The sequence below is a fragment of the Entelurus aequoreus genome, linkage group LG16 (assembly GCF_033978785.1).
Source record: "Entelurus aequoreus isolate RoL-2023_Sb linkage group LG16, RoL_Eaeq_v1.1, whole genome shotgun sequence".
NCBI lineage: Eukaryota > Metazoa > Chordata > Actinopteri > Syngnathiformes > Syngnathidae > Entelurus > Entelurus aequoreus.
Genome location: NC_084746.1, coordinates 40,900,306 through 40,925,814, shown reverse-complemented (window position 1 = coordinate 40,925,814; position 25,509 = coordinate 40,900,306). Strand labels below are relative to the sequence as shown.

The following is a 25,509-nucleotide window of genomic DNA, read 5'->3' as shown; positions in this document are numbered from 1 at the left end:
TGAGGTGGTGACTTGTCCAGGGTGTACCCCGCCTTCCGCCCGAGTGCAGCTGAGATAGGCTCCAGCAACCTCTACGACCCAGAAAGGGACAAGTGGTAGAAAATGGATAGATAGACACTTACATCATGTGTTGTCTTCATTATAACACTTATATAAGGCTTTTAATTTTTTGCGGCTGCAGTTCATTACCCCTCTGTAAAAACAGGCTCTGACAGTTGATGCATTATATGATGCCATCAAATCAAATGATATCCAGATTATTGCATGACTGAATATTATTATTATTCACGGTACTGTCTTCCCACTGTCAGAACTCCCAAGAAACATATTTTGATAACTCCTCTTATTTTTTATTCCCTTTATTTAGTTATTTATCAAAAAGACTGTCTCTGGCAACATTTCCTAAAGGTCCTCCAGCCTTCATTATGGTTTTTAATCTATATTCTAGCGGTGCAATGTAAAGTAACGATACAATGTAAAGTTTGTGTCCACCTCACCCTTATTTTCTTTTTCCTGGTGACCATGCAGCAACGGGCAGTGAAGCTCATCTCCTGGCCAGAGCAAACACAAGCAAGGCTGCATTCCCCGAGCTCAATTTGCTGTTACGTCTCAGCTCTGTGAAATAGGACTTGCTGGGTGGCTGCTAGTCTGTTCACACCACATTGTATCTGTGTGAATGACATCAACAAAAAAGAAAGAAAAACAAGACGAGAAAGTGTAAAAACATTCCAAAACACTGAAGTAACACTTATGTATCATGAATATAAGATATAATTTCTGTTTTTTGTCACAGTGGCTATATATTCACACATTGATACATTTTACCATGAATTGATTAACGTGGACCCCGACTTAAACAAGTTGATAAACTTATTCGGGTGTTACCCATTTAGTGGTAACAAATACTGCGGCATGGTCATGCTGGACCTTCAGAAGGCCTTTGTCACTGTTAACCACGCTATAGCATATAGTAGAAGCATTCAAGTCCCATCTTAAAACTCATTTGTATACTCTAGCCTTTAAATAGACCCTCTTTTTAGACCAGTTGATCTGCCGTTTCTTTTCTTTTCTCTTCTGCCCCCCTTTCGCTTGTGGAGGGGGGGGGGGGGGGGGGGGGACACAGGTCCGGTGGCCATGGATGAAGTACTGGCTGTCCAGAGTCGGGACCCGGGGTGGACCGCTCGCCTGTGCATCGGTTGGGGACATCTCTGTGCTGCTGACTCGTCTCCGCTCGGGATGGTTTCCTGCTGGCCCCACTATGGACTGGACTCTCACTATTGTGTTAGATCCACTATGGACTGGACTTTCACTAATATGTTAGATCCACTATGGACTGGACTTTCACAATATTATGTCAGACCCACTCGACATCCATTGCTTTCGGTCTCCCCTAGAGGGGGGGGTTACCCACATATGCGGTCCTCTCCAAGGTTTCTCATAATCATTCACACCGACGTCCCACTGGGGTGAGTTTTCCTTCCCCTTATGTGGGCTCTGTTCCGCAAATGTCGTTGTGGCTTGTGCAGCCCTTTGAGACACTTGTGATTTAGGGCTATATAAATAAACATTGATTGATTGATATACTGTTGGATAAGCTCAGAGCAATCGGATTTGATAAAACCTCATCGAGCTGGATGCAATCTTACTTGGAGGGGAGGAAACAGGTGGTAGAGGTGAACGGCACCGTGTCCCCCCCCTCTCAGTAAGCTGTGGAGTCCCCCAAGGCGGTATATTAGGGCCTTTACTGTTCCTAATATACATAAATGACATGTCATGAGCATGCGACTGTGAATTATTCTTGTTTGTGGATGACCTGCTGGTATCCGGCAAGGACAAGCCACAGGTGGAAAAAAACCTCAGTGCTGAACTCCGTAGTATTTGCACCTGGCTCACTGACAATAAACTATCTATACACTTAGGTCAAACGAAATCCATCCTATTTGGGTCGCAAATCAACCTTAAAAAAGTCAATGACTTCACTATAAAAGTGGGTGACATTGTTATCACCAGGAAAGATGAGGTCACCTATACCTAGGTTCCATTCTTGAGGCTAATCTTTCCTGTGATAAAATGGCAACCAAGGTAATCAAAAAGGTCAACCAACGAACGAGATTTATCTATAGAATCTCATCTCTGGTCAACAAAAGCACCTTGAAGATTCTAGCGGGAACTCTCGTTCAACCCTTTTTCGATTACGCTTGCACATCCTGGTACCCCAGCACCTCCAAAACCCTCAAATCTAGACTCCAAACATCCCAGAACAAGCTAGTCAGGTTACTTTTACACCTCCACCCCAGATCACACCTCACTCCTATCCACTTCTCCAAAGTGGGCTGGCTCAGGGTGGAGGACAGAGTAAAACAACTTGCACTGAGCCTATCTATAAAATCCGCTACACCTCCCTGATACCGAAGTACATGTCAAACTACTTCCAGAACGTAAATGACCGCCATAACCACAACACCAGAGGGAGCTCCACTAACCACGTTAAACCCAGATTCCGATCTAACAAAGGTCTTAACTCATTCTCCTTCTACGCCACATCAATATGGAATGCGCTCCCAACAGGTGTAAAAGAAAGTGCATCTCTATCCTCCTTCAAAACCGCACTAAAAGAACACCTCCAGGCAACTTCAACCCTGGACTAACACCCTCCCCCCTCCACATCCCACCTCCCCGGATTGTAAGTAATCAAATGTAAATAATCAAATGTATATACTTGTTCTTATGCTTTCTGAACCCACTATGTTCACTGCTCGCTGTACATATCCTACCAAGTCAGACCTACACTGTTTCAGTGTCCATTTCTCTGATGATGCAATTGTTGATGACTGAAGTGTTGATATCAACCAAACCTAACCCCCCCTCCCCTCCACATCTCACCCCCCCGATTGTAAATAATGTAAATAATTCAATATATATACTCTGATGATTAACTTGTGTGATGACTGTATTATGCTGATAGTATATATTTGTACCATGAATTGATTTACGTGGACCCCGACTTAAACAAGTTTAAAAACGTATTCGGGTGTTACCATTTAGTGGTCAATTGTACGGAATAAGTACTGTACTGTGCAATCTACTAATAAAAGTTTTAATCAATCAGTCAAAAAGCACACAGAAAACATTTATTTTTTACGTGTTTTTCCAATTAATAAATTGTAATATTCACGACATTTGTAGTCCAATGTTTCTTATAATTTATACTACTAGTGTAGTGTTTTTTGTTGTTGTTTTTTTTACTTGCAGTGCTGCTGTTTCTGGCGGAACAATTTGTCAGTGGACCTGTTTTCCAGTCGGACCTTCACAACGAACGCGACCTCCCAGATATCAACATTCGAGTGACGCTATTGTTTTAGCGGACTCGGTGGTTGGGTCATTTGTGTTCCTTCGTCGCTTGTCTGAGAGGGTTTGATATTATTTGACATTTCGTTATCCGACACGCAAAGCTCCAGCAGCTGTTGTTCGGTAGCTGTTAGCCAAGTGCTAACAACTTTGACAGCAGCGCCTTCACTTCCGTGTGTTCACTTGCACGTGTCCGCCATCTCTTCCCATTCGCTCTGCTGGGAGCTCACGGGGGTTTTTAGGAGGCAGCGAAAGGTAAATAAATATATGTGTTCAATGTTTATCTGGTCGTCTAAGTGGCGTGTACATTTCACGTTTCCACCGGTTAGCACTGCTGTAAAGGTTAGACCTTCCTTAAATACATTTCATCATTCACCCCCGACGACTTTTTTGTTACATCAGCTTGTTGTAAGATTGCATTTATGATCATCACATGATGGCTGTATGTATTTACAGTAGTTGTTGCAATGTGTGCTCTACCTCCCTATACTGTCATCCATAAAGTGAGCATTTGGGGTGAGGAGATCGATCCAAATATCGAAGGGTAGCAGTGAAGGATATGGCCAGTATCAGATTGATACTGTGAGGAGACCGATCCCAGTATCGAAGGATAGCAGTGAAAGTAAAGGCCAGTATCACATTGATACTGTGAGGAGATCGATGCAAGTATCGAAGGGTAGTATCAGATTGATACTGTGAGGAGATTGATCCAAGTATCGAGGGGTAGCAGTGAAGGATACGGCCAGTATCAGATTGAAACTGTGAGGAGATCGATCCAAGTATCGAATGGTAGCAGTGAAGGATACGGCCAGTATCAGATTGATACTGTGAGGAGATCGATCCAAGTATCGAAGGGTAGCAGTGAAGATATGGCCATGCAGTATCAGATTGATACTGTGAGGCGACCGATCCAAGTATCGAAGGGTAGCAGTGAAGGATATGGCCAGTATCAGATTAATACTGTGAGGAGATTGTTACAAGTATCAAAGGGTAGTAGTGAAGGATATGGCCAGTATCAGATTGATACTGTGAGGAGATCAATCCAAGTATCGAAGGGTAGCAGTGAAGGATATGGCCAGTATCAGATTGATACTGTGAGGAGACCGATCCCAGTATCGAAGGATAGCAGTGAAAGTAAAGGCCAGTATCACATTGATACTGTGAGGAGATCGATGCAAGTATCGAAGGGTAGTATCAGATTGATACTGTGAGGAGATTGATCCAAGTATCGAGGGGTAGCAGTGAAGGATACGGCCAGTATCAGATTGATACTGTGAGGAGATCGATCCAAGTATCGAATGGTAGCAGTGAAGGATACGGCCAGTATCAAATTGATACTGTGAGGAGATCGATCCAAGTATCGAAGGGTAGCAGTGAAGATATGGCCAGTATCAGATTGATACTGTGAGGCGACCGATCCAAGTATCGAAGGGTAGCAGTGAAGGATATGGCCAGTATCAGATTAATACTGTGAGGAGATCGTTACAAGTATCAAAGGGTAGTAGTGAAGGATATGGCCAGTATCAGATTGATACTGTGAGGAGATCAATCCAAGTATCGAAGGGTAGAAGTGAATGATATGGCCAGTATCAGATTGATACTGTGAGGAGATCGATCCCAGTATCGAAGGGTAGTATCAGATTGATACTGTTAGGAGATCGATCCAAGTATCGAAGGGTAGTAGTGAAGGATATGGCCAGTATCAGATTGATACTGTGAGGAGATCGATCCAAGTATCGAAGGGTAGTAGTGAAGGATATGGCCAGTATCAGATTGATACTGTGAGGAGATTGATCCAAGTATCGAAGGGTAGCAGTGAAGGATATGGCCAGTATCAGATTGATAATGTGAGGAGATCGTTACAAGTATTGAACGGTAGCAGTGAAGGATATGGCCAGTATCTGATTGATACTGTGAGGAGATCGTTACAAGTATCAAAGGGTAGCAGTGAAGGATACGGCCAGTATCGGATTGATACTTTGAGGAGATCAATCCAAGTATCAAAGGGTAGCAGTGAAGGATATGGGCAGTATCAGATTGATACTGTGAGGAGATCGATCCAAGTATCAAAGGGTAGCAGTGAAGGATATGGCCAGTATCAGATTGACATCCATAACTATGTATGTGGGTTGCGAAGGAGACCCTGCCCCAAGTGGAGGAGTTCAAGTACCTCGGATTCTTGTTCACGAGTGAGGGAAGAGTGGATCGTGAGATCGACAGGCGGATCGGTACGGCGTCTTCAGTAATGCAGACGCTGTATCGATCCGTTGTGGTGAAGAAGGAGCTGAGCCGGAAGGCAAAGCTCTCAATTTACCGGTCGATCTACGTTCCCATCCTCACCTATGGTCATGATCTTTGGGTTATGACCGAAAGGACAAGATCACGGGTACAAGTGGCCGAAAAGAGCTTCCTCCGCCGGGTGGCGGGGCTCTCCCTTAGAGATAGGGTGAGAAGCTCTGCCATCCGGGAGGAGCTCAAAGTAAAGCCGCTGCTCCTCCACATGGAGAGGAGCCAGATGAGGTGGTTCGGGCATCTGGTCAGGATGCCACCCGAACGGCTCCCTAGGGAGGTGTTTAGGGCACGTCCGACCTGTAGGAGGCCACGGGGAAGACCCAGGACACGTTGGGAAGACTATGTCTCCCGGCTGGCCTGGGAACGCCTCGGGATCCCCCGGGAAGAGCTGGACGAAGTGGCTGTGGAGAGGGAAGTCTGGGCTTCCCTGCTTAGGCTGCTGCCCCCGCGACCCGACCTCGGATAAGCGGAAGAAGATGGATGGATGGATGGATGTATAACATCCATAGTGTTCACTTGTCTACTATATTTGTTTTTTTTATTGTCCTCAAATATGTACAGTATATGTGGGTTTTTGCCTAAAATCTTTGTTTTGTGTGTTATACTGATTATAATGCATATAAGGCATATAAGGCAAAATCATGAAATAATTCAATGATGTTTGTACAATGAAAAAGTCGCAATTTCAGCTGACCAGCTCAGTGGCCTTTTGGTTAGAGTGTCCGCCCTGAGACTGGGAGGTTGTGAGTTCAAACCCCGGCCGAGTCATACCAAAGACTACAAAAAAAATGGGACCCATTACCTCCCTGCTTGGCACTCAGCATCAAGGGTTGGAATTGGGGGTTAAATCACCGAATGATTCCAGAGCGCGGCCACCGCTGTTGCTCACTGCTCCCCTCACCTCCCAGGGGGTGAACATAGGGATGGGTCAAATGCAGAGAACAAATTCCACCACACCTAGACAATCGTTGGGACTTTAACTTTAACTTAACTTTAACTTTAACTTCAGCGATGCCGGTGGTCAATTTACTTGGTTTGGGAAAATGTGCAGCATTGCCCACCACAATTTAGAATATGAAATGCTCTTTTTCAGAGTTGTTAATTGAAGTTGTCATGTCTTGCAGCCTTTGTGAGCACAATATGGAGCTGCAGGCGGTGTTGATGGCGGCCGGTGGGGGCTCTCGGATGACTGAGCTGACCTACAACAGCCCCAAAGCGATGCTACCTGTTGGCAACAAGCCCCTCATGTGGTACCCTCTCAACCTGTTGGAGAGGGTGGGCTTTGAAGGTGAGAACTACATTTACAATGCTTCTCTGGCTATGGCGACTACAATTCATCGACATCAAACTGACACAGAGGTTTTAATTAGTGCGATAAATAACCGCAAGAGGCTGAGTTTTTTTTTTTCTTTTTCCGCCGTCACCGGCATTTGAGTGTCAGACATGTCCGCCAATCAGAGTTTATTCATCTCCAGCTTCAAACAGGGAGAAAAACATCTCACTCTGTGCGTCTCTCTCAGCACCTGAGTGCATTTGTATACTTTTAAATGGTTATTTGCATTATTACTATATATTATGGAAGACTGTATATTAGGGTTGTACGGTATACCGGTATTAGTATAGTACCGCGATACTAATGAATCATATTCGGTACGATACCGTCTCTGAAAAGTACCGGTCCCGCACCCCCCTGCGGCCACGTCAAAGTCACGTGGTGATATTGCTGGATTACGAGCAGACGAGCATGTTTGGTCGCACACAATCACAGAGTACTTACAAGCAGACACAGTGTGTAGACAGAAAAGGGAGAATGGACGCATTTTGGCTTAAAAACAAACGATAAAGGTGAAGTTATTACACTGAAACCCCCTCAGGAAGAGGTGTTTTAAGACATGGCTAGCTTGCTAGCGGCTAATGTCCATCCGCCGTCGGCAGTGTTTTAGCTACTTCTAAATCACTAATCCTTGTCTCCATGGCGACAAATAAAGTAAGTTTCCTACAAGTATCATCCCTGGAGGACGATGAATAGCTAAACATGCTTCACTACACACCGTAGCTCACCGGCATTAAAATGTAAACAAACGCCATTAGTGGATCGACACCTAACTTCCACTTGAATTATATCAAGTACAGGCACGTATCTAGTCGATACTACTATGATTTTGTCGATATTTTTTGGCATCACAACATTTTTAAATGTATATTATGTTTATAAACTAAGGAAATATGTCCCTGGACACATGAGGACTTTGACCTACTCAGTGGCCTAGTGGTTAGAGTGTCCGCCCTGAGATCGGTAGGTTGTGAGTTCAAACCCTGGCCGAGTCACACCAAAGACTATAAAAATGGGACCCATTACCTCCCTGCTTGACACTCAGCATCAAGGGGTTGGAATTGGGGGTTAAATCAAGCTCCCCTCGACTCCCAGGGGGTAAACAAGGGGATGGGTCAAATGCAGAGGACAAATTTCACCACACCTAGTGTGTGTGACAATCATTGGTACTTTAACTTTAACTTAAACCTAATATGACCAATGTATGATCCTGTAACTACTTGGTATCGGATTGATACCCAAATCAAACAACAGAAGAATAAGTGATTGTTACATTTTAACAAAAGTGTAGACAGAACATGTTAAAAGAGAAAGTAAGCAGATATAAACAGTAAATTAACAAGTACATTAATAATACATTTTCTACCACTTGTCCTTAATAATGTTGACAAAATAATAGAATGATAAATGACACAATATGTTACTGCATATGTCAGTAGACTAATTAGGAGCCTTTGTTTGTTTACTTACTACTAAAAGACAAGTTGTCTAGTATGTTCACTATTTTATTTAAGGACTTAACTGCAATAAGAAACATATGTTTAATGTACCCCAAGATTTTTTGTTGAAATAAAGCCAATAATGCAATTTTTTTGTGGTCCCCTTTTTTTTAGAAAAGTACTGAAAAGTATCGAAATAATTTTAGTACCGGTATCAAAATATTGGTATCGTTACAACACTACTGTATACCTTTTGTCAGTTTTTTCTTTAGTTTAAAGGCCTACTGAAATTTTTTATTTAAATGGGGATAGCACATCCATTCCATGTGTCATACTTGATAATTTCGCGATATTGCCATATTTTTGCTGAAAGGATTTAGTATAGAACAACAACGATAAAGTTCGCAACTTTTGGTCTCTGATAAAAAAAAGCCTTGCCCCTACCGGAAGTAGCGTGACGTAGTCGGTTGTTCGCTTCCTCATATTTTCCTATTGTTTTCAACGCAGCTAGAGCGATTTGGACCGAGAAAGCGACGATTACCCCATTAATTTGAGCGAGGATGAAAGATTCGTGGATGAGGATCGTTAGAGTGACGGACTGGAATGCAGTGCAAACATATCTTTTTTCGCTCTGACCGTAACTTAGGTACAAGCTGGCTCATTGGATTCCACACTCTCTCCTTTTTCTATTGTGGCTCACGGATTTGTATTTTAAACCACCTCGGATACTATATCCTCTTGAAAATGAGAGTCGAGAACGCGAAATGGACATTCACAGTGACTTTTATCTCCACGACAATACATCGGCGAAGCTCTTTAGCTACTGAGCTAACGTGATAGCATCTGGCTCAAATGCAGATAGAAACAAAATAAATAAATCCCTGACTGGAAGGATAGACAGAAGATCAACAATACTATTAAACCATGTACATGTAACTACACGGTTAATAATTCTCAGCCTGGCAAAGCTTAACAATGCTGTTGCTAACGGCGCTGAAGCTAACTTAGCAACCGGACCTCACAGAGCTATGATAAAACATTAGCGCTCCATCTACGCCAGCCAGCCCTCATCTGCTCATCAACACCCGTGCTCACCTGCGTTCCAGCGATCGACGGCGCGACGAAGGACTTCACCCGATCACAGATGCGGTTGGCGGCTAGCGCGTCTGCTATCCAAGTAAGTCCTCCTTGTTGTGTTGCTACAGCGAGCCGCTAATACACCGATCCCACCTACAACTTTCTTCTAAGCAGTCTCCATTGTTCATTAAACACATTGCAAAAGATTCACCAACACAGATGTCCAGAATACTGTGGAATTATGAAATGAAAACAGAGCTTTTTTGTATTGGATTCAATGGGTCCGAATGCTTCCGTATCAACCGTTAACGTCACGCGCATACGTCATCATATCTAGACGTTTTCAACCGGAAGTGTGGCGGGAAATTTAAAATTGCACTTTATAAGTTAACCCGGCCGTATTGGCATGTGTTGCAATGTTAAGATTTCATCATTGATATATAAACTATCAGACTGCGTGGTCGGTAGTAGTGGGTTTCAGTAGGCCTTTAACAGCATGATGTAGACGAAAGATCAGAATGTCTGCATTCAGCCATTTAAAAAAAAAATTAAATTACTGCATATTGTTGTAATGCGTGGCACCTTGAGACAAGAATATGCTGATTTCCACCCAGTTTTGAACAGTTATCTTGTGGGTAGGGCACATTTTTAATGGCCATGTTGCAGCCCCTAAGGTGCAGCTGGAAGAAACTACTAAGGAAAGTGTCCATAGAGAGATATAAACTGTCCACATTAGATTTGCGCAAAATATATGATTGAAATCATATGAATTTGCGCAAAATATATGATTGAAATCATATGAATTTGGCCAACAATAGATCTTTTAATACCATCGCCATATCATGATAATGCATGTTGATGACACATTATCAGTGTTTCCCATAAACTGCCAAGATACCTGTGGCGGTGGGGGCGTGGCTATGGGCGTGGTCATCATGACATCATCGAGTAATTTGCATTATTTACTACAATGATTTGATTTTCTCTAAAAAGGCTCAAAAAATGTATACTTACTAATTAGTAATAACAGTTTTGTTTGAAATGTCCATCCATCCATCCATTTTACAATATAATTACAACACTTTATGTACATATTTATATACAGATTTGAACAATAAGTTATTCACTGAAATATATTTATTAATTGTGGTTCTTACAAAAAATATATCTTATAAAATATAAAAGCTAAAATGTCCCTTAAAGCTCTGCCCATTTAAATGGTAAATGGTAAATGGGTCGTACTTGTATAGCGCTTTTCTACCTTTTTAAAGAACTCAAAGCGCTTTGACACTATTTTCCACATTCACCCATTCACACACACACATTCACACACTGATTTAATTAGTGCATACTAAATAATTTAACTTTAGCCTTCTACTACAACCATATTATTTACCAGCAACATAAAGTGAAACAGAGGCAGAGGTGTCCTGCCACAGTCAGTAACAAATAAATAGAAAACAGTAGTGGTCAAATACAAATAAGGCAACAAGAGAAGTATCCTACACTTCTCTTTTGTAAAGTAAATCTGAACAGCCTATATGGGCATCTGCATCAACTATATGATTTGCCTGAGAAGCTGGACAGGACAAAAAAAAAAAAATATATATATATATTTATTTATTTATTTATTTGTGGCGGACGTAATTCTTTCGTGGCGGGCCGCCACAAATAAATGAATGTGTGGGAAACACTGCATTATAGAGGTGTCCTGCAAACTTGACGGCGACAAGCGAACAAACGTGTTCTCATCCTAATGTAGCGTACTCACTAGCGAGCTAGCTGCTAATGTTCCTCCACAGTACAAAGCCGTTTGTAATCCTCGCCTCCAAGGCGGCAACTAAAATATGTTTTTTACAAGTTATATTATTACTAGAGGACGAGGAATAGCTACACATGCTACACAATGTAGGAGGTTATATAATAAAACATGCTAACTGCTAAACGAGCGCTTGCGAATGTAAACTTGTCAGCGAATCAATACAAATATTGACGATATAACATTTCATATCACAATTATTATGACCAAAATTATCACGGTATTGTTGAATGTGCTCAAAAAGTACTTACAATCACCCAGAAATCTTGTTTAACAAGTTATTTTTTATTAATATCTAAAACATACTTACCAACCTTGAGACCTCCAATATCGGGAGGTGGGGGGTAAGGGGGGGGGTGGTTGGGGGCGGGGCGCGTGGTTGGGGGCGTGGTTATTTACAGCTATAATTCACCAACTCGAGTATTTCATATATATTTCATATATATATATATATTTATTTATTTATTTTATTTACATAAAAGAAATACTTGAATTTCAGTGTTCCGGTGGCTATCCATTAGATGGCAGTATTGTCCTGTTTAACTTCTCCGTTCATGATGAGTATATAATTTCGGCCACCGTGTTCAATGGAGAAGTCTGTTCTACATATTTACAGGCAACATACACCTTCCCCTTCGAACTGTCCTGGATGAACTGAAATTCTTGTTTCCATTCGTTTGAATTCGTTAGGCAAGCTGTTTATATTGTGGGAAAGCGGACGTGAGAACAGGCTGTCCCCACTCAGTCTCAGGTCCGGCTGAATACCGGGAGTTTGTCGGGAGAAAATCTCTGCCGGGAGGTTGTCGGGAGAGGCGCTGAATACCGGGATTCTCCCGCTAAAAACGGGAGGGTTGGCAAGTATGATCTAAAATAAATAGATACACTGTTAGAAAACCGTCTATTTTGCATGTTTTGTGTTTCTTATGCTTTTCTGGTAGTGTTTTAATTGTAGTATTTTATCTGTTTTAATGGGTAAGCTTTGTTGGTTTCTACTGTAGCACTTTAAAATGATTTCATTGAAACATGCATTTAAGATAAAACCTATTGTTACTATTTAAAATTTATGGCGGGCATTTTGTCCTACTCTGTTCAGCACCGTAATAACACCTCCGTCTCGTATAGTTTAGAACATGGGTCCCCAAACTTTTTGACTCGGGGGCCGCATTGGGTTAAAAAAATGTGGCCAGGGGCCCCACTATGGACTGGACTCTCGCTGATGTGTTGGATTCACTGTGGACTGGACTTTCACAATATTATGTCAGACCCACTCGACATCCATTGCTTTCGGTAGAGGGGGGGTTACCCACATATGCAGTCCTCTCCATGGTTTCTCATAGTCATTCACATCGACGTCCCACTGGGGTGAGTTTTTCCTTGCCCGTATGTGGGCTCTGTACCGAGGATGTCGTTGTGGCTAGTGCAGCCCTTTGAGACACTTGTGATTTAGGGCTATATAAATAAACATTGATATATACTGTATGTATGTATATATATATATATATATATATATATATATATATATTGATTGATCAATCAATCAATCAATCAATCAATCAATCAATGTATATATATATATATATATATATATATATATATATATATATATATATATACATAGATATATATATCTATATATATATATATATATATATATATATATATATATATATATATATATATATATATATATATATATATTTAGAGCGCAATGATGTCACTCTATCAATGGGAAAATGCATTTTTAGACAATATGATTTGCCTGAGCAGCTAGGAGACACCGAGAGTAACAAGCGGTAGAAAATGGATTAGAAAGGACAGGTTTTAATTTATTTTTTATTTTGGACTTTGGACCCTGGCGGGCCGTAGTTTGGGGACCCCTGGTTTAGAACGATCACTTTGTGACAAAAGTCACAATCCTTGGTGTCAGTGTATGGTTGATACTACAGTGATTGCATCCATATTTTTATGATTACAACGTTTTGTTTTTGTTAATGTATGAAAACTCCGGAATATGTTCCTGGACACAGGTGGGGGCAAAAACCAAATGATTTGCATCAGAGCTCATTGTTGCTCATATTTAGTTATTTTGCACTAGTGTCTTTATTTTGCTCAAAATATTTTATGTAAACACCATCATCCTGTTTGTCTGATTAAAATTGTGATCGAAAATGGAATAATTCAATGATCGATAAATCTTAATGGTGAATGGATTTGTATTGTATAGCGCTTTTTTACCTTCAAGATACTTAAAGCGTTTTGACAAAATTAGCACATTTACCAACTGATGACGGAGCATCGGGAGTAACTGGGGGTTTAGTATCTTGCTCAGAAATATTTTGACATTAACTGGGGACGGCGTGGCGAAGTTGGTAGAGTGGCTGTGCCAGCAATCGGAGGGTTGCTGGTTACTGGGGTTCAATCCCCACCTTCTACCATCCTAGTCACGTCCGTTGTGTCCTTGGGCAAGACACTTCACCCTTGCTCCTGATGGCTGCTGGTTAGCGCCTTGCATGGCAGCTCCCGCCATCAGTGTGTAAATGTGTGTGTGAATGGGTGAATGTGGAAATACTGTCAAAGCGCTTTGAGTACCTTGAAGGTAGAAAAGCGCTATACAAGTATAACCCATTTATCAGTTATCATTTATAACTGAGGATCGAACCTTCAGGTTGGTAGACAACCGCTCTACCACATGAGCAATGTCATACCCAAAACTACCCACGATACCCAAATTTGTGGTGTTGCCCAAAACTAATGTAAAGTATCCAAGCAACAGAAGAATAAGTATTTTGTACATGTGAACATAAGTGTACATGGAACCATGTTGCAACAGAAAGGCAAGGCAAGGCAACTTTATTTGTATAGCGCTTTTCATACACAAGGCAGACTCAAAGTGCTTCATAGACAACAAAGTGAAATGAAAGAAAATAAAACCAAAATTAAAATGCATAAGGTTAAACTAAATTAACAAGTAGATCAATAATAGTTTTGAGAATATAATACAACCGGAAATAATGCTATATGTTAGCGCATTTTGCAGCAGGCAAATTAGGAACCTTTTGTATTCCGTTTTGAAATAGTTGATCATCTGCTGTATATGACAATAAATATATGGTTATCACAAGAGTCTGCAAAAAAGAGTTTAGGTAGTGATGGTCCACTTGAGCCATTGAACCACCAATTGGTTGTAGAATCTCTCAAAGCTTCATGCGTGTATTTAGTTCGTTTTGATTTTTGATTTTAAGCGATTCTTTTTTTTTCTTGACACAACTTCTCCATCATCCAGTTATTTCTGAGAAAGAAAGTGATTTCTGGTGGCTGGTTGAAAGAGAATAAATACCGCTTGTTGCCCTATTAAACGTAATGTTTACAGTGATAAGCACATTCGGGAACTGACGTTGCCGAGAATCGATCCCACGTCACGTGGCACAAAATAAAGATGCGTCATTTAAAAACTATTTGTTTTCTCTGAACTGACCGCAACTCTCAAAAAGCCACATTTTAAATGGAGTTTGCGTGTTGTCGAATCTCCCCGCAATATCTGCACCGCGTCCCGAAGCAGTCACGTGGTACGGCCAGGCAGCGATGTCATCATTTCCTGCTCCTCTCCTACAAACCCTGTTTCCATATGAGTTGGGAAATTGTGTTAGATGTAAATATGAACGGAATACAATGATTTGCAAATAATTTTCAACCCATATTCAGTTGAATATGCTACAAAGACAACATATTTGATGTTCAAACTGATAAACTTTTTTTTTTTTGCAAATAATCATTAACTTTAGAATTTGATGCCAGCAACACGTGACAAAGAAGTTGGGAAAGGTGGCAATAAATACTGATAAAGTTGAGGAATGCTCATCAAACACTTATTTGGAACATCCCGCAGGTGTGCAGGCTAATTGGGAACAGGTGGGTGCCATGATTGGGTATAAAAACAGCTTCCCAAAAAATGCTCAGTCTTTCACAAGAAAGGATGGGGCGAGGTACACCCCTTTGTCCACAACTGCGTGAGCAAATAGTCAAACAGTTTAAGAACAAAATTTATCAAAGTGCAATTGCAAGAAATTTAGGGATTTCAACATCTACGGTCCATAACATCATCAAAAGGTTCAGAGAATCTGGAGAAATCACTCCACGTAAGCGGCATGGCCGGAAACCAACATTGAATGACCGTGACCTTCGATCCCTCAGACGGCACTGTATCAAAAACCGACATCAATCTCTAAAGGATATCACCACATGGGCTCAAGAACACTTCAGAAAACCACTGTCACTAAATACAGTTTGTCGCTACATCTGTAAGTGCAAGTTAAAGCTCTACTATGCAAAGCGAAAGCCATTTATCAACAACATCCAGAAACGCTGCCGGCTTCTCTGGGCCCGAGATCCTCTAAGATGGACTGATGCAAAGTGGAAAAGTGTTCTGTGGTCTGACAAGTCCACATTTCAAATTGTTTTTGGAAATATTCGACATTGTGTCATCCGGACCAAAGGGTAAGCAAACCATCCAGACTGTTATCGACATAAAGTTCAAAAGCCAGCATCTGTGATGGTATGGGGGTGCATTAGTGCCCAAGGCTTGGATAACTTACACATCTGTGAAGGCACCATTAATGCTGAAAGGTACATACAGGTTTTGGAACAACATATGCTGCCTACTAAGCGCCGTCTTTTTCATGGACGCCCCTGCTTATTTCAGCAAGACAATGCCAAGCCACATTCAGCACGTGTTACAACAGCGTGGCTTCGTAAAAAAAGAGTGCGGGTACTTTCCTGGTCCGCCTGCAGTCCAGACCTGTCTCCCATCGAAAATGTGTGGCGCATTATGAAGCGTAAAATACGACAGCGGAGACCCCGGACTGTTGAACGACTGAAGCTCTACATAAAACAAGAATTGGAAAGAATTCCACTTTCAAAGCTGCAACAATTAGTTTCCTCAGTTCCCAATCGTTTATTGAGTGTTGTTAAAAGAAAAGGTGACGTAACACAGTGGTGAACATGCCCTTTTCCAACTACTTTGGCACGTGTTGCACCCATAAAATTCTAAGTTAATTATTATTTGCAAAAAAAAAAAAAAGTTTATGAGTTTGAACATCAAATATGTTGCCTTTGTAGTGCATTCAATTGAATATGGGTTGAAAAGGATTTGCAAATCATTGTATTCCGTTTATATTTACATCTAGCACAATTTCCCAACTCATATGGAAACAGGGTTTGTACATCAAGGAAACCTCCATACAGGCTTTGCGGAAAATTACTTGACACACGCCTCGAAACCTTGGCACATCTCGTAACCTCACTCATTTTAGGCCATGTCGCCTATCCCTAGTCCAAATAGGTAACTTTCAATAATAAAAAAGAAGAAACCTAACACTAAATGATTTGAACACCTCCTCCTGCTGCTTGGAAAACATTCTGTGTGTGTTGCACTCACTGTGTGAGGTCCAAATGTACACTTAAACTGCTATCCTGATGTATGTGTGTTTCCTGACCACATACTACTACTAAGGTGTGGCAACATGTCCACATCCACAAACGTTGGTCTTATAAAGGATTTGTTGCAGTATGCTGTTCTTGCCAGTAAACAGGGCTGTTCATTGTAAAAAGCTGTTTGCTCCACACTGCCCTGAACAAAAGTATGTTTCTATATATATATATATTATCACCCTGGGTGGCCAGCAGTTTTTAAAGTGTGCTGCCAGTCAGCCAAAGGCCTGCAATTGAGTTTTACTGGGCTGACACAGCGAGTGAGCAAACCATTTTATACAGACAAGGCAACAATTCCTAGACACATTTAAGAAGGTCTGCCCATGTTTTTATCTGCTTGAATTGAAGCTTCATTTGGGGGTTTATACTAATGGACATGTGACATGATCCTGTAATCATACATACTGCAGTCCACTGAGTTTGGATCACAGCCTGTCCCCCAGCCACTGTGTCATGATTATATTCTAACTTCCAGATTTCACTGTAGTCAATTGAGTAAATGTAATTGTGATATGAGCACTTTTTAAAGGTGTTTAGTGAGATGCCAGATCTATCATGTCTCATATTATAGCAGCAGGATGCAGAGTCTTACCTGTTCAAGAATATTCCTATTGTGGATATTAGGGATGTTTCTTGTTTAGAATTGAAATTGTGATTCTCTGGCACAATTGCTGTGCTTACTTTTCAAATAAATCACACTGTTCATAATTATTATTATACTCATCATTTTCCTTTTTTGCTTTGAAGCAGCCCTTTAATGCAAAACAAACTTTTTTTTTACCTGATAGTTCCTGTTTTTGTGTTTCGAGATCCCCATAAGTCCCAACAATTTGAAATCTAACAATTGAGGAGATATTTATAAAATAATCTTGCCGTCCTCCAAACTTGCTCAAAACGAGCCGTTTGGAATTTGAGACTTGAGGGATGTATTTTGCCCTTGTTACTTCAGTGGATCTCGCCATATATGGTAGCGGTTTCCCCGAAGAGCTTGGTGCGAGTCTGACATTTTTATTCAGTTGTAGTCCAAAGTTGTAGTCACAAAATTCCTTATTTTTCTCTATCCTCTTGTTTTAGGGCAGACTGGCTCATGCATCCACACTCATGCTAAAGTCCTCCGCATTCCTAAAACAAAGTAGCGTACAGTTTTAACTTATATCTGTCAGTAGACTCGATATGGAAGTGCTAAAAACTACGACATGGCTTCCCATGGTCTCTCTGTCATTCTTCATGTAAGGTCCAAAAATACAGTTATTTTGAATTAAAAGCCTGAAAATATTTATTACTCACTCACTCAACTGTACATTTATGTATGTATGGATGGACTACCCATATGTACTATTAATTAGTTTGTTTGATTAATCAAGTAATCAGATTAAATCACACTTTATAGCCTCGATGGAGGAAATAGTTGAAATAAACAATGAGTTTTCTGCTTGCCGTGATGTTTAGTATTTTTTAAAATGTATAGAAATGCATGTTATCAACACTGAAATTTTCACTTTTAACACGTGTGAATTAGTAAAATGCTTAAAAATATTCTTAAAACTGTTACAGTTTTAAATATAAGAGCAAAAATACAAAGTATGAATGAATGCATTATAACAATCATTGACATTCAAATAGTAAAGTAGAAAGCACATTACATAACCTGAATAAGTATACATTTTCTGAAATGTGTACTGTATTTATTTAACAATTGAACACATACACACTTAAAAAGCTGTTGATTGGAGAATTAGTGTTTTGATATTTAGATAAAACTTGTTCGCATTAACATATAAACTGTAGCTACACTAACATCTTTTCACATGACACCATGTTTTTGAATACAACTTTTTTTATACCAGTCAAGCATATAAAATAGCATCAGCTGCCTGCCTGCCAAAGTAGATTTTTACCTTTTTTCTGGTTTTTAGCACTGTAAATATGCAGGTTGCTTTCTGGTAATCGATCTAACACTGTACAACACTGGAATGACAGCTCCGGTACCGTTAGACAGTCCCAAACTTTTTTAGCTTCTTACCACACAGATCAGAATAATCACACTAACAAAGTAGAAATATAAACGTTTCTAATCTAATCTTAATACAATCTTTCCTGCTGCAAGCTGATTATTGATAGTCAGCAATCCTCACTGGAGGCTTCGGCAGTCAGCAGGTATAGAACAATGGCAGCAAAGACTCACTGGGTGAAATCGCATGTTAGTGTGCTTTTTTTTGTATTTGTTTTGTGACGCCTTAAATTTTATGTTAAATAGAGAAAACATTTTCTTTCCCACACTTCCCTAAAACACTTAATAAAGTTGTAGCTCTACACTAATATTCGGCAGTTGTGCTCTGCTTTGTTTTTAGAGGTGATCGTAATCACCACCAAGGAGGTCCAGAAGATGATGAGCACAGACACAAAACTGAAGATGGAGGTAAAAATGAAACTGGACGTTGTTTGTATCCAGGAAGATGGTGACATGGGCACTGCCGACGCTCTCCGACACATCCAGCAGAAGATCAAGGTAAGTGAAACGCGCGCACAATTAATTACAATATGTTTGACAATATAGTAGGACATAGAAAACAAACGTAAATAACAACTAAAATGATCAAATTGAACCAAGAAACCTATTTGTCTAACCAAACTTTAAATGGTTAAAGAGGATTCTAAGAGTGGCAGTGGCCCAGGAGCTAGATGAAATCATCATCATCACTGCCTTATTACTCAAAAATATAACATGATGAGTTTTGATAGTTTTATACATTTTTCATTTTTAAAAGCTATTTTTAAGTGTCTTAATGGATTAGCCCCTGATGTGATGTGTCAAGAAATACAGTACAGTAGTGAAGGTGTGCAGTGGGTGGGAGCTGTAGAGTGAAAAGGTGGCGGACCACTCTGGGCATACTTGCCAACCTTGAGACCTCCAATATCGGGAGGTGGGGGGGGGGGGCCCTTGGTCGGGGGTGGGGGGGTGGGGGGGGCGTGGTTAAGAGGAGAGTATATTTACAGCTAGAATTCACCAACTCAAGTATTTCATATATATATATATATATATATATATATATATATATATATATATATATATATATATATATATATATATATATATATATATATATATATATATATAAATACTTGACTTTCACTAAATTCTAGCTATATATATACATATATATATATTTATTTATTTTATTATATATATAAATAAAAGAAATACTTGAATTTTAGTGTTCATTTATTTACACATATACACACACACACACAACACTCATCTACTCATTGTTGTACTTGAAAGTACAATGCTTTGTTAAGGGTTGAATTGTCCATCCTCTTTCTATTCTCTGTCACTATTTTTCTAACCATGCTGAACACCCTCTCTGATGATGCATTGCTGTGTGGCACGCACAAAAGTGCTTTCATCAAATGCACGAGAGTGTGGAATCTTCCATCTCTCCCTAGCATGGCCCAAAACCGGTCAATCCTTGCTTCCTGGGGAAGATCTTCCCTGGCAAGCAATTGGTACTCCAGTACTTGTACCCGGAGGCTGGTCAGGTCCAATCGCAGCTGCGGCAGACTTTTTTTTTGGGGGGCGTGGCCTCCAGCTCCGGCTGAATACCGGGAGTTTGTCGGGAGAGGTGCTGAATATCGGGATTCTCCCGCTAAAAACGGGAGGGTTGGCAAGTATGACTCTGGGTCAGTCTGTGTTCTCAGTGAAGTTCTCACATATGTGGAACTCTTTTTTGATTGATTAAAACTTTTATTAGTAGATTGCACAGTTCAGTACATATTCCGTACAATTGACCTCTAAATGGTAACACCCGAATAAGTTTTTCAACTTGTTTAAGTCGGGGTCCACGTAATCAATTCATGGTACAAATATATACTATCATCATAATACAGTCATCACACAAGTTAATCATCAGAGTATATACATTGAATTATTTACATTATTTACAATCCGGGGGGTGGGATGAGGAGGGTTTGGTTGATCGCAGCACTTCAGTCATCAACAATTGCATCATCAGAGAAATGGGCATTGAAACAGTGTAGGTCTGACTTGGTAGGATATGTACAGCGAGCAGAGAACATAGTGAGCTCAGATAGCATAAGAACAAGTATATACATTAGAAATACATTTGATTATTTACATTTGGTTATTTACAATCCAGGGAGGTGGGATGTGGAAGGGGGAGGGTGTTAGTCAAGGGTTGAAGTTGCCTGGAGGTGTTGTTTTAGTGCGGTTTTGAAGGAGGATAGAGATGCACTTTCTTTTACACCTGTTGGGAGTGCATTCCATATTGATGTGGCATAGAAGGAGAATGAGTTTGGACCTTTGTTAGATCGGAATCTGGGTTTAACGTGGTTAAGTCACAGTTGGACATTCAACTTTTCTCCACAAAACTAAAAGAGTAACTTAAGGAAAATCAGAAGTGTGAGCACTAGAACTGGATGTAGTGTGGACAAATGGGGCCAATTATTTTCAATGTGTTTTTATTTTTGTACTTGTCTTAATCCTTTGGTATGTGTTTTACACTTTTCTCAACTTTTCTTTAAAAGCCTAACCAGGGACAAGGGTTGCAAATTAGCCTGTGGCTAGAAGTCTTATGTACTTGGACATCGGTTACCTGTGGGTAGCAATGTTTAATTGTACTGTCCCTGTCAAATAAATACTTAAATTAAAAAATAAAATACATTCGGAAACCAGGGGTTGACGGTTCAAACCCGCTCTCTCCATTACAGTCACTAATGCAGCCCACACTGTTGTATGAATGAGACTAAATGTCTGTTGGTGGTCGCCGAGGCCATTGGCATGACTTGTAAACTTGTCAGCCACGTATGCCTCAATCGACCCCACCGTAGCTGTGGCTCCAGATGTAGCTGACCAACACCATAATGTGAATGAATCCTGGGTTCTCGGTGTGTAGCACTTTTGTTCTCCGAAAAAAAGAGCTATACAAGTTATGGCTGTCAAAAATAACAAGTTAAAGGAGCCATATGTAGGATTCTGGCCAGAAATGGTACTGCAATCATAATCAAAAATCTGTATCCCCTCCCCCTCTCCCTGACTGAGGTTGCCAGATACACAGCCAAATCCAGCTGTATGGACTGGGCTACTTCAAGGAACTTCAAAATTCCAGTTCCTCTTACTAAGAGTTGAGGTGCTAGGACCATAACAGCTGAATAGACAAGCGTTTTGTCAATAACAAATCTCTAATCAACACATTTGACACAGAAATTAGGCTATTTTCAGAAAGAAGTAGGTCATGCCTGCGTACAATATCACAACAGTCAAATGGTTATTGTCAGTACTATCAGAAAACAAAAACTAAAACCAACTACAACCAACGTTAGCAATGGTTATACTGGTGAAAATAAGTAGCGCATGCTTAGCAGCCTAATGTACGCCCGAAACTAAAGAGGAGACATTTTACCAAGGTATGCCAATAGGCTACAGTTTCAAACCTTTCAGATTGCCATATAACTTGGTACATGTAGTCCACAATATGCAAACACCAATGAGGAATTATTTTATCATGTTATTTGGCCTTCTCCATACGTTTCACATTGCCATGACAGCCGTGCTAATGTTGGAACCCATTTCCTCAGCATATCACTTTTGGAGAAGTAAACTACACTACCCATATCCGGCAGCACGGTGAACAGGGGTTAGTGCATGTGCCTCACAATACGAAGGTCCTGGGTTCGATCCTTGGGCTCGGGGTCTTTCTGTGTGGAGTTTGCATGTTCTCCCTGTCACGTGTACTCCAGCTTCCTCCCACCTCCAAAGACATGCACCTGTGGATAGGCCCCTCCCACCTCCAAAAACATGCACCTGGGGATAGGTTGATTGGCAACACTAAATGGTCCCTAGTGTGTCAATGTTGTCTATCTGTGTTGGCCCTGTGATGAGGTGGCCACTTGTCCAGGGTGTACCCTGCCTTTCGCCCGAATGTAGCTGAGACCGCTACCCTGAAAGGGACAAGCTGTAGAAAATGGATGGATGGATGGATGGACTACCCATATCCACATAGGTTTTATTTGTCGAAAATATATTTTGCCGTATCAATTCGATGACACATCAACATACAGGCAAACGGGGGAAATATATGTCCGTTAGCCTGTATGTCAATGTGTCATTGAACGGGCTAGCATACTTAGCATTACACTAGGAGCTAAGCACCATCACACTAAGCATTGGTTGCAGGAACACACTAGCTTTGTTAGACAATATTATAGACTGTATTGGACAATATAGTTTACATACCAAATGTCCATTTCCATTTGTTTCAATTAATAAGAAAACGTAAACGCCTTACTTACCTATCAAGGAGGAACTCTTCTCCGCCTTCAATGGTCTCCATCTTTCAAAGGTATCCCTGATACAGATCCCGGTTTTGTTCCTGGCTTTGTCATGAATAAGTTGAGAATGGTAACTTTTAAATGGACTAGGTCTAACATGTTTAGTAACTTTACCAGTGGCAGTAGCTAGACGAAGATGGCCACCTGGATGTGACACACTCACAAATTTTCTAATTGGTCAAACGGTGGAGGGTGGGGCGTCAAAATGAAAACAATAACAATATTTCGGGGCTTTACATCTAATTTTGAAATGAGCATATCCTGGCTGAACTATTGTCATCAGTATAGAGGTATTGGAAAAGAAGATGATTTATTAATGCCTTTTGACATTTTAGGGCCATTTAATGATGACTTGACATAAAATTCGTACATATGGCTCCTGTAACTCCTGTGGTCAATCACAAAAAATAATCTCATAAATTATGTATATACCCAGATAAATCACACAGTTTATTTTGATCTGACATTCTTCTTCACCTTAACCTTGGGTGATCATGTGACAGGCGGCGTGGGTTGTTATACAGTCAGTGAGCAGGTCAATGCATACATCAGTGCAAAGATGAGTGAATGGACTTGCAAATTCACTTCAAAATAAACCCTGACTAAATGGAACTGTCACTAAATTTAGAGCAAATAAATGTTGTGCATTCAGGTAAAAATACTTTAAAAATATTCCTGTATGACATTCTGACAATAAAATCCAAATACTGGGCTCTTTTTTAAGTTGCAAGCAAGTAATAACCTGTGATTAATCCAAATGCCAAATTGTGATTTAATCATTATCAATCAGATTTTCTCTTCTGTCTTTTCTCCATGTGCTTTAGAATTTTTCTATTACGGAAATTACAAACACAAGAAATCCCCATCCATAGTTGAGTAGCATTTAACTTTTAAATTGCTTCAATTCAGCTTTTTAAACACACGCACACACACACACACACACACACACACACACACACACACACACACACACACACACACACACACACACACACACACACACACATGCTGACATGGTATACCTAACCCCCCAATCTCCATTTTCCACCCCCCCTCCATGTATCCTGCTTGCTGATCCTGTTACCCATCATCCCTTCGTCCCATTCTCTGTAAACAGATGAGGTCAGAGTTTAGATGTAGTGCTTTGCCAGCTCGCACATCTGTACACCACTTGTGTTTTGGCTACGTAGGCTTGTCTAACTTACCTCCCGTGTTAGTATGAGGTAGCCCAAAGTTTACAGCGCTTTGCTTTAGCTGTGGCCACTTGTTGGTGTCATTTCGACAAATTTTCATTCAAATTTCATTCAAAATAACCAATTACCAATTTCTTTAACAAAAAATAATACAACAATATATCGCAAAATGTTCATGGCCTGGTTAAACGTTGTTTTTTTCCGGTTTATTTTCATAACTTGAATGATGACATTCTAATTAGGACAGCTGTTTTTAAAGTGTGAGGCAGGGGGGAAACTTAAAGGGGTCAAAACTTAAGGGGAGGCGCAGCAGCTACCGGTAATTTTAGTTATTGTACGTTAAAGGCGAAACTAATAATTTACTTAGTCAAGAGCAAAATACTGGTCCCAGAAATCATTTGTCAGGAAGGCCTCTGGAGGGAGGCTCGCTGTATTCCTACACTTTGAAAACAAGTGGTTTAAAGGGAAACTGCACTGTTTTTTCTATTTATTTTTCCTATCGTTCACAATCCTTATGAGAGACAAGATGACAAAAGGGTTTTTTTTTTTCCCACTTTCTAACATTTGTTTCTGGTGGCCAGCAATGCAGCTAATGATAGCAATCAATTCTACCACTCAATCACTTAAAAAATGCATTCAAAACACGTCAACAATACATTATTTATGTTCTGTAACCTGCATAATAACCAAACTGTAGCAAATTGTTATTGTAAGAACGACCACCGAGGAACTCTTTTTCTAGCGTACTAACACATCGGCATACTTTGATATTAGCCATAGAAGCTAACTACGGCAAGAGATAAGGTAGCTTCTACGACAGTACGAAACAAGTTTGAGTTTGTAATGCACAACACTGTGAAAGAACACCAATCTGTACTGACTGAAAAACATGAACAATCATATTACAGTATGTGTTAAGTATTATTTCATGTTTTGTTTGTACACAGCTAGCTTGACAGCATATGCTGTCCAGTGTTTCCCATAAACTGCCAAGATACCTGTGGCGGTGGGGGCGTGGCTATGGGCGTGGTCACCATGGCATCATCAAGTAATTTGCATAATTTACTACAATGATTTGATTTTCTCTAAAAAGACTCAAAAAATGTATACTTACTAATTAATAATAACAGTTTTGTTTTAAACGTCCATCCATCCATCCATCCATCCATTTTA

At 40.4% G+C, this 25,509-nt stretch overlaps 1 protein-coding gene across 1 annotated transcript in view; it reads left to right on the top strand.

Moving 5' to 3' along the window:
* Positions 1-3,273: 3,273 nt before the first annotated feature.
* eif2b3 (eukaryotic translation initiation factor 2B, subunit 3 gamma) overlaps positions 3,274-25,509 on the top strand; it is an 80,262-nt gene continuing 58,026 nt past the window's right edge. The window contains exons 1-3 of the mRNA XM_062022877.1: positions 3,274-3,603; positions 6,765-6,928; positions 19,147-19,304. Coding sequence (XP_061878861.1) covers positions 6,781-6,928; positions 19,147-19,304 — 306 coding nt within the window. The 5' untranslated portion in view covers positions 3,274-3,603; positions 6,765-6,780. The remainder of the gene's footprint in view (positions 3,604-6,764; positions 6,929-19,146; positions 19,305-25,509) is intronic.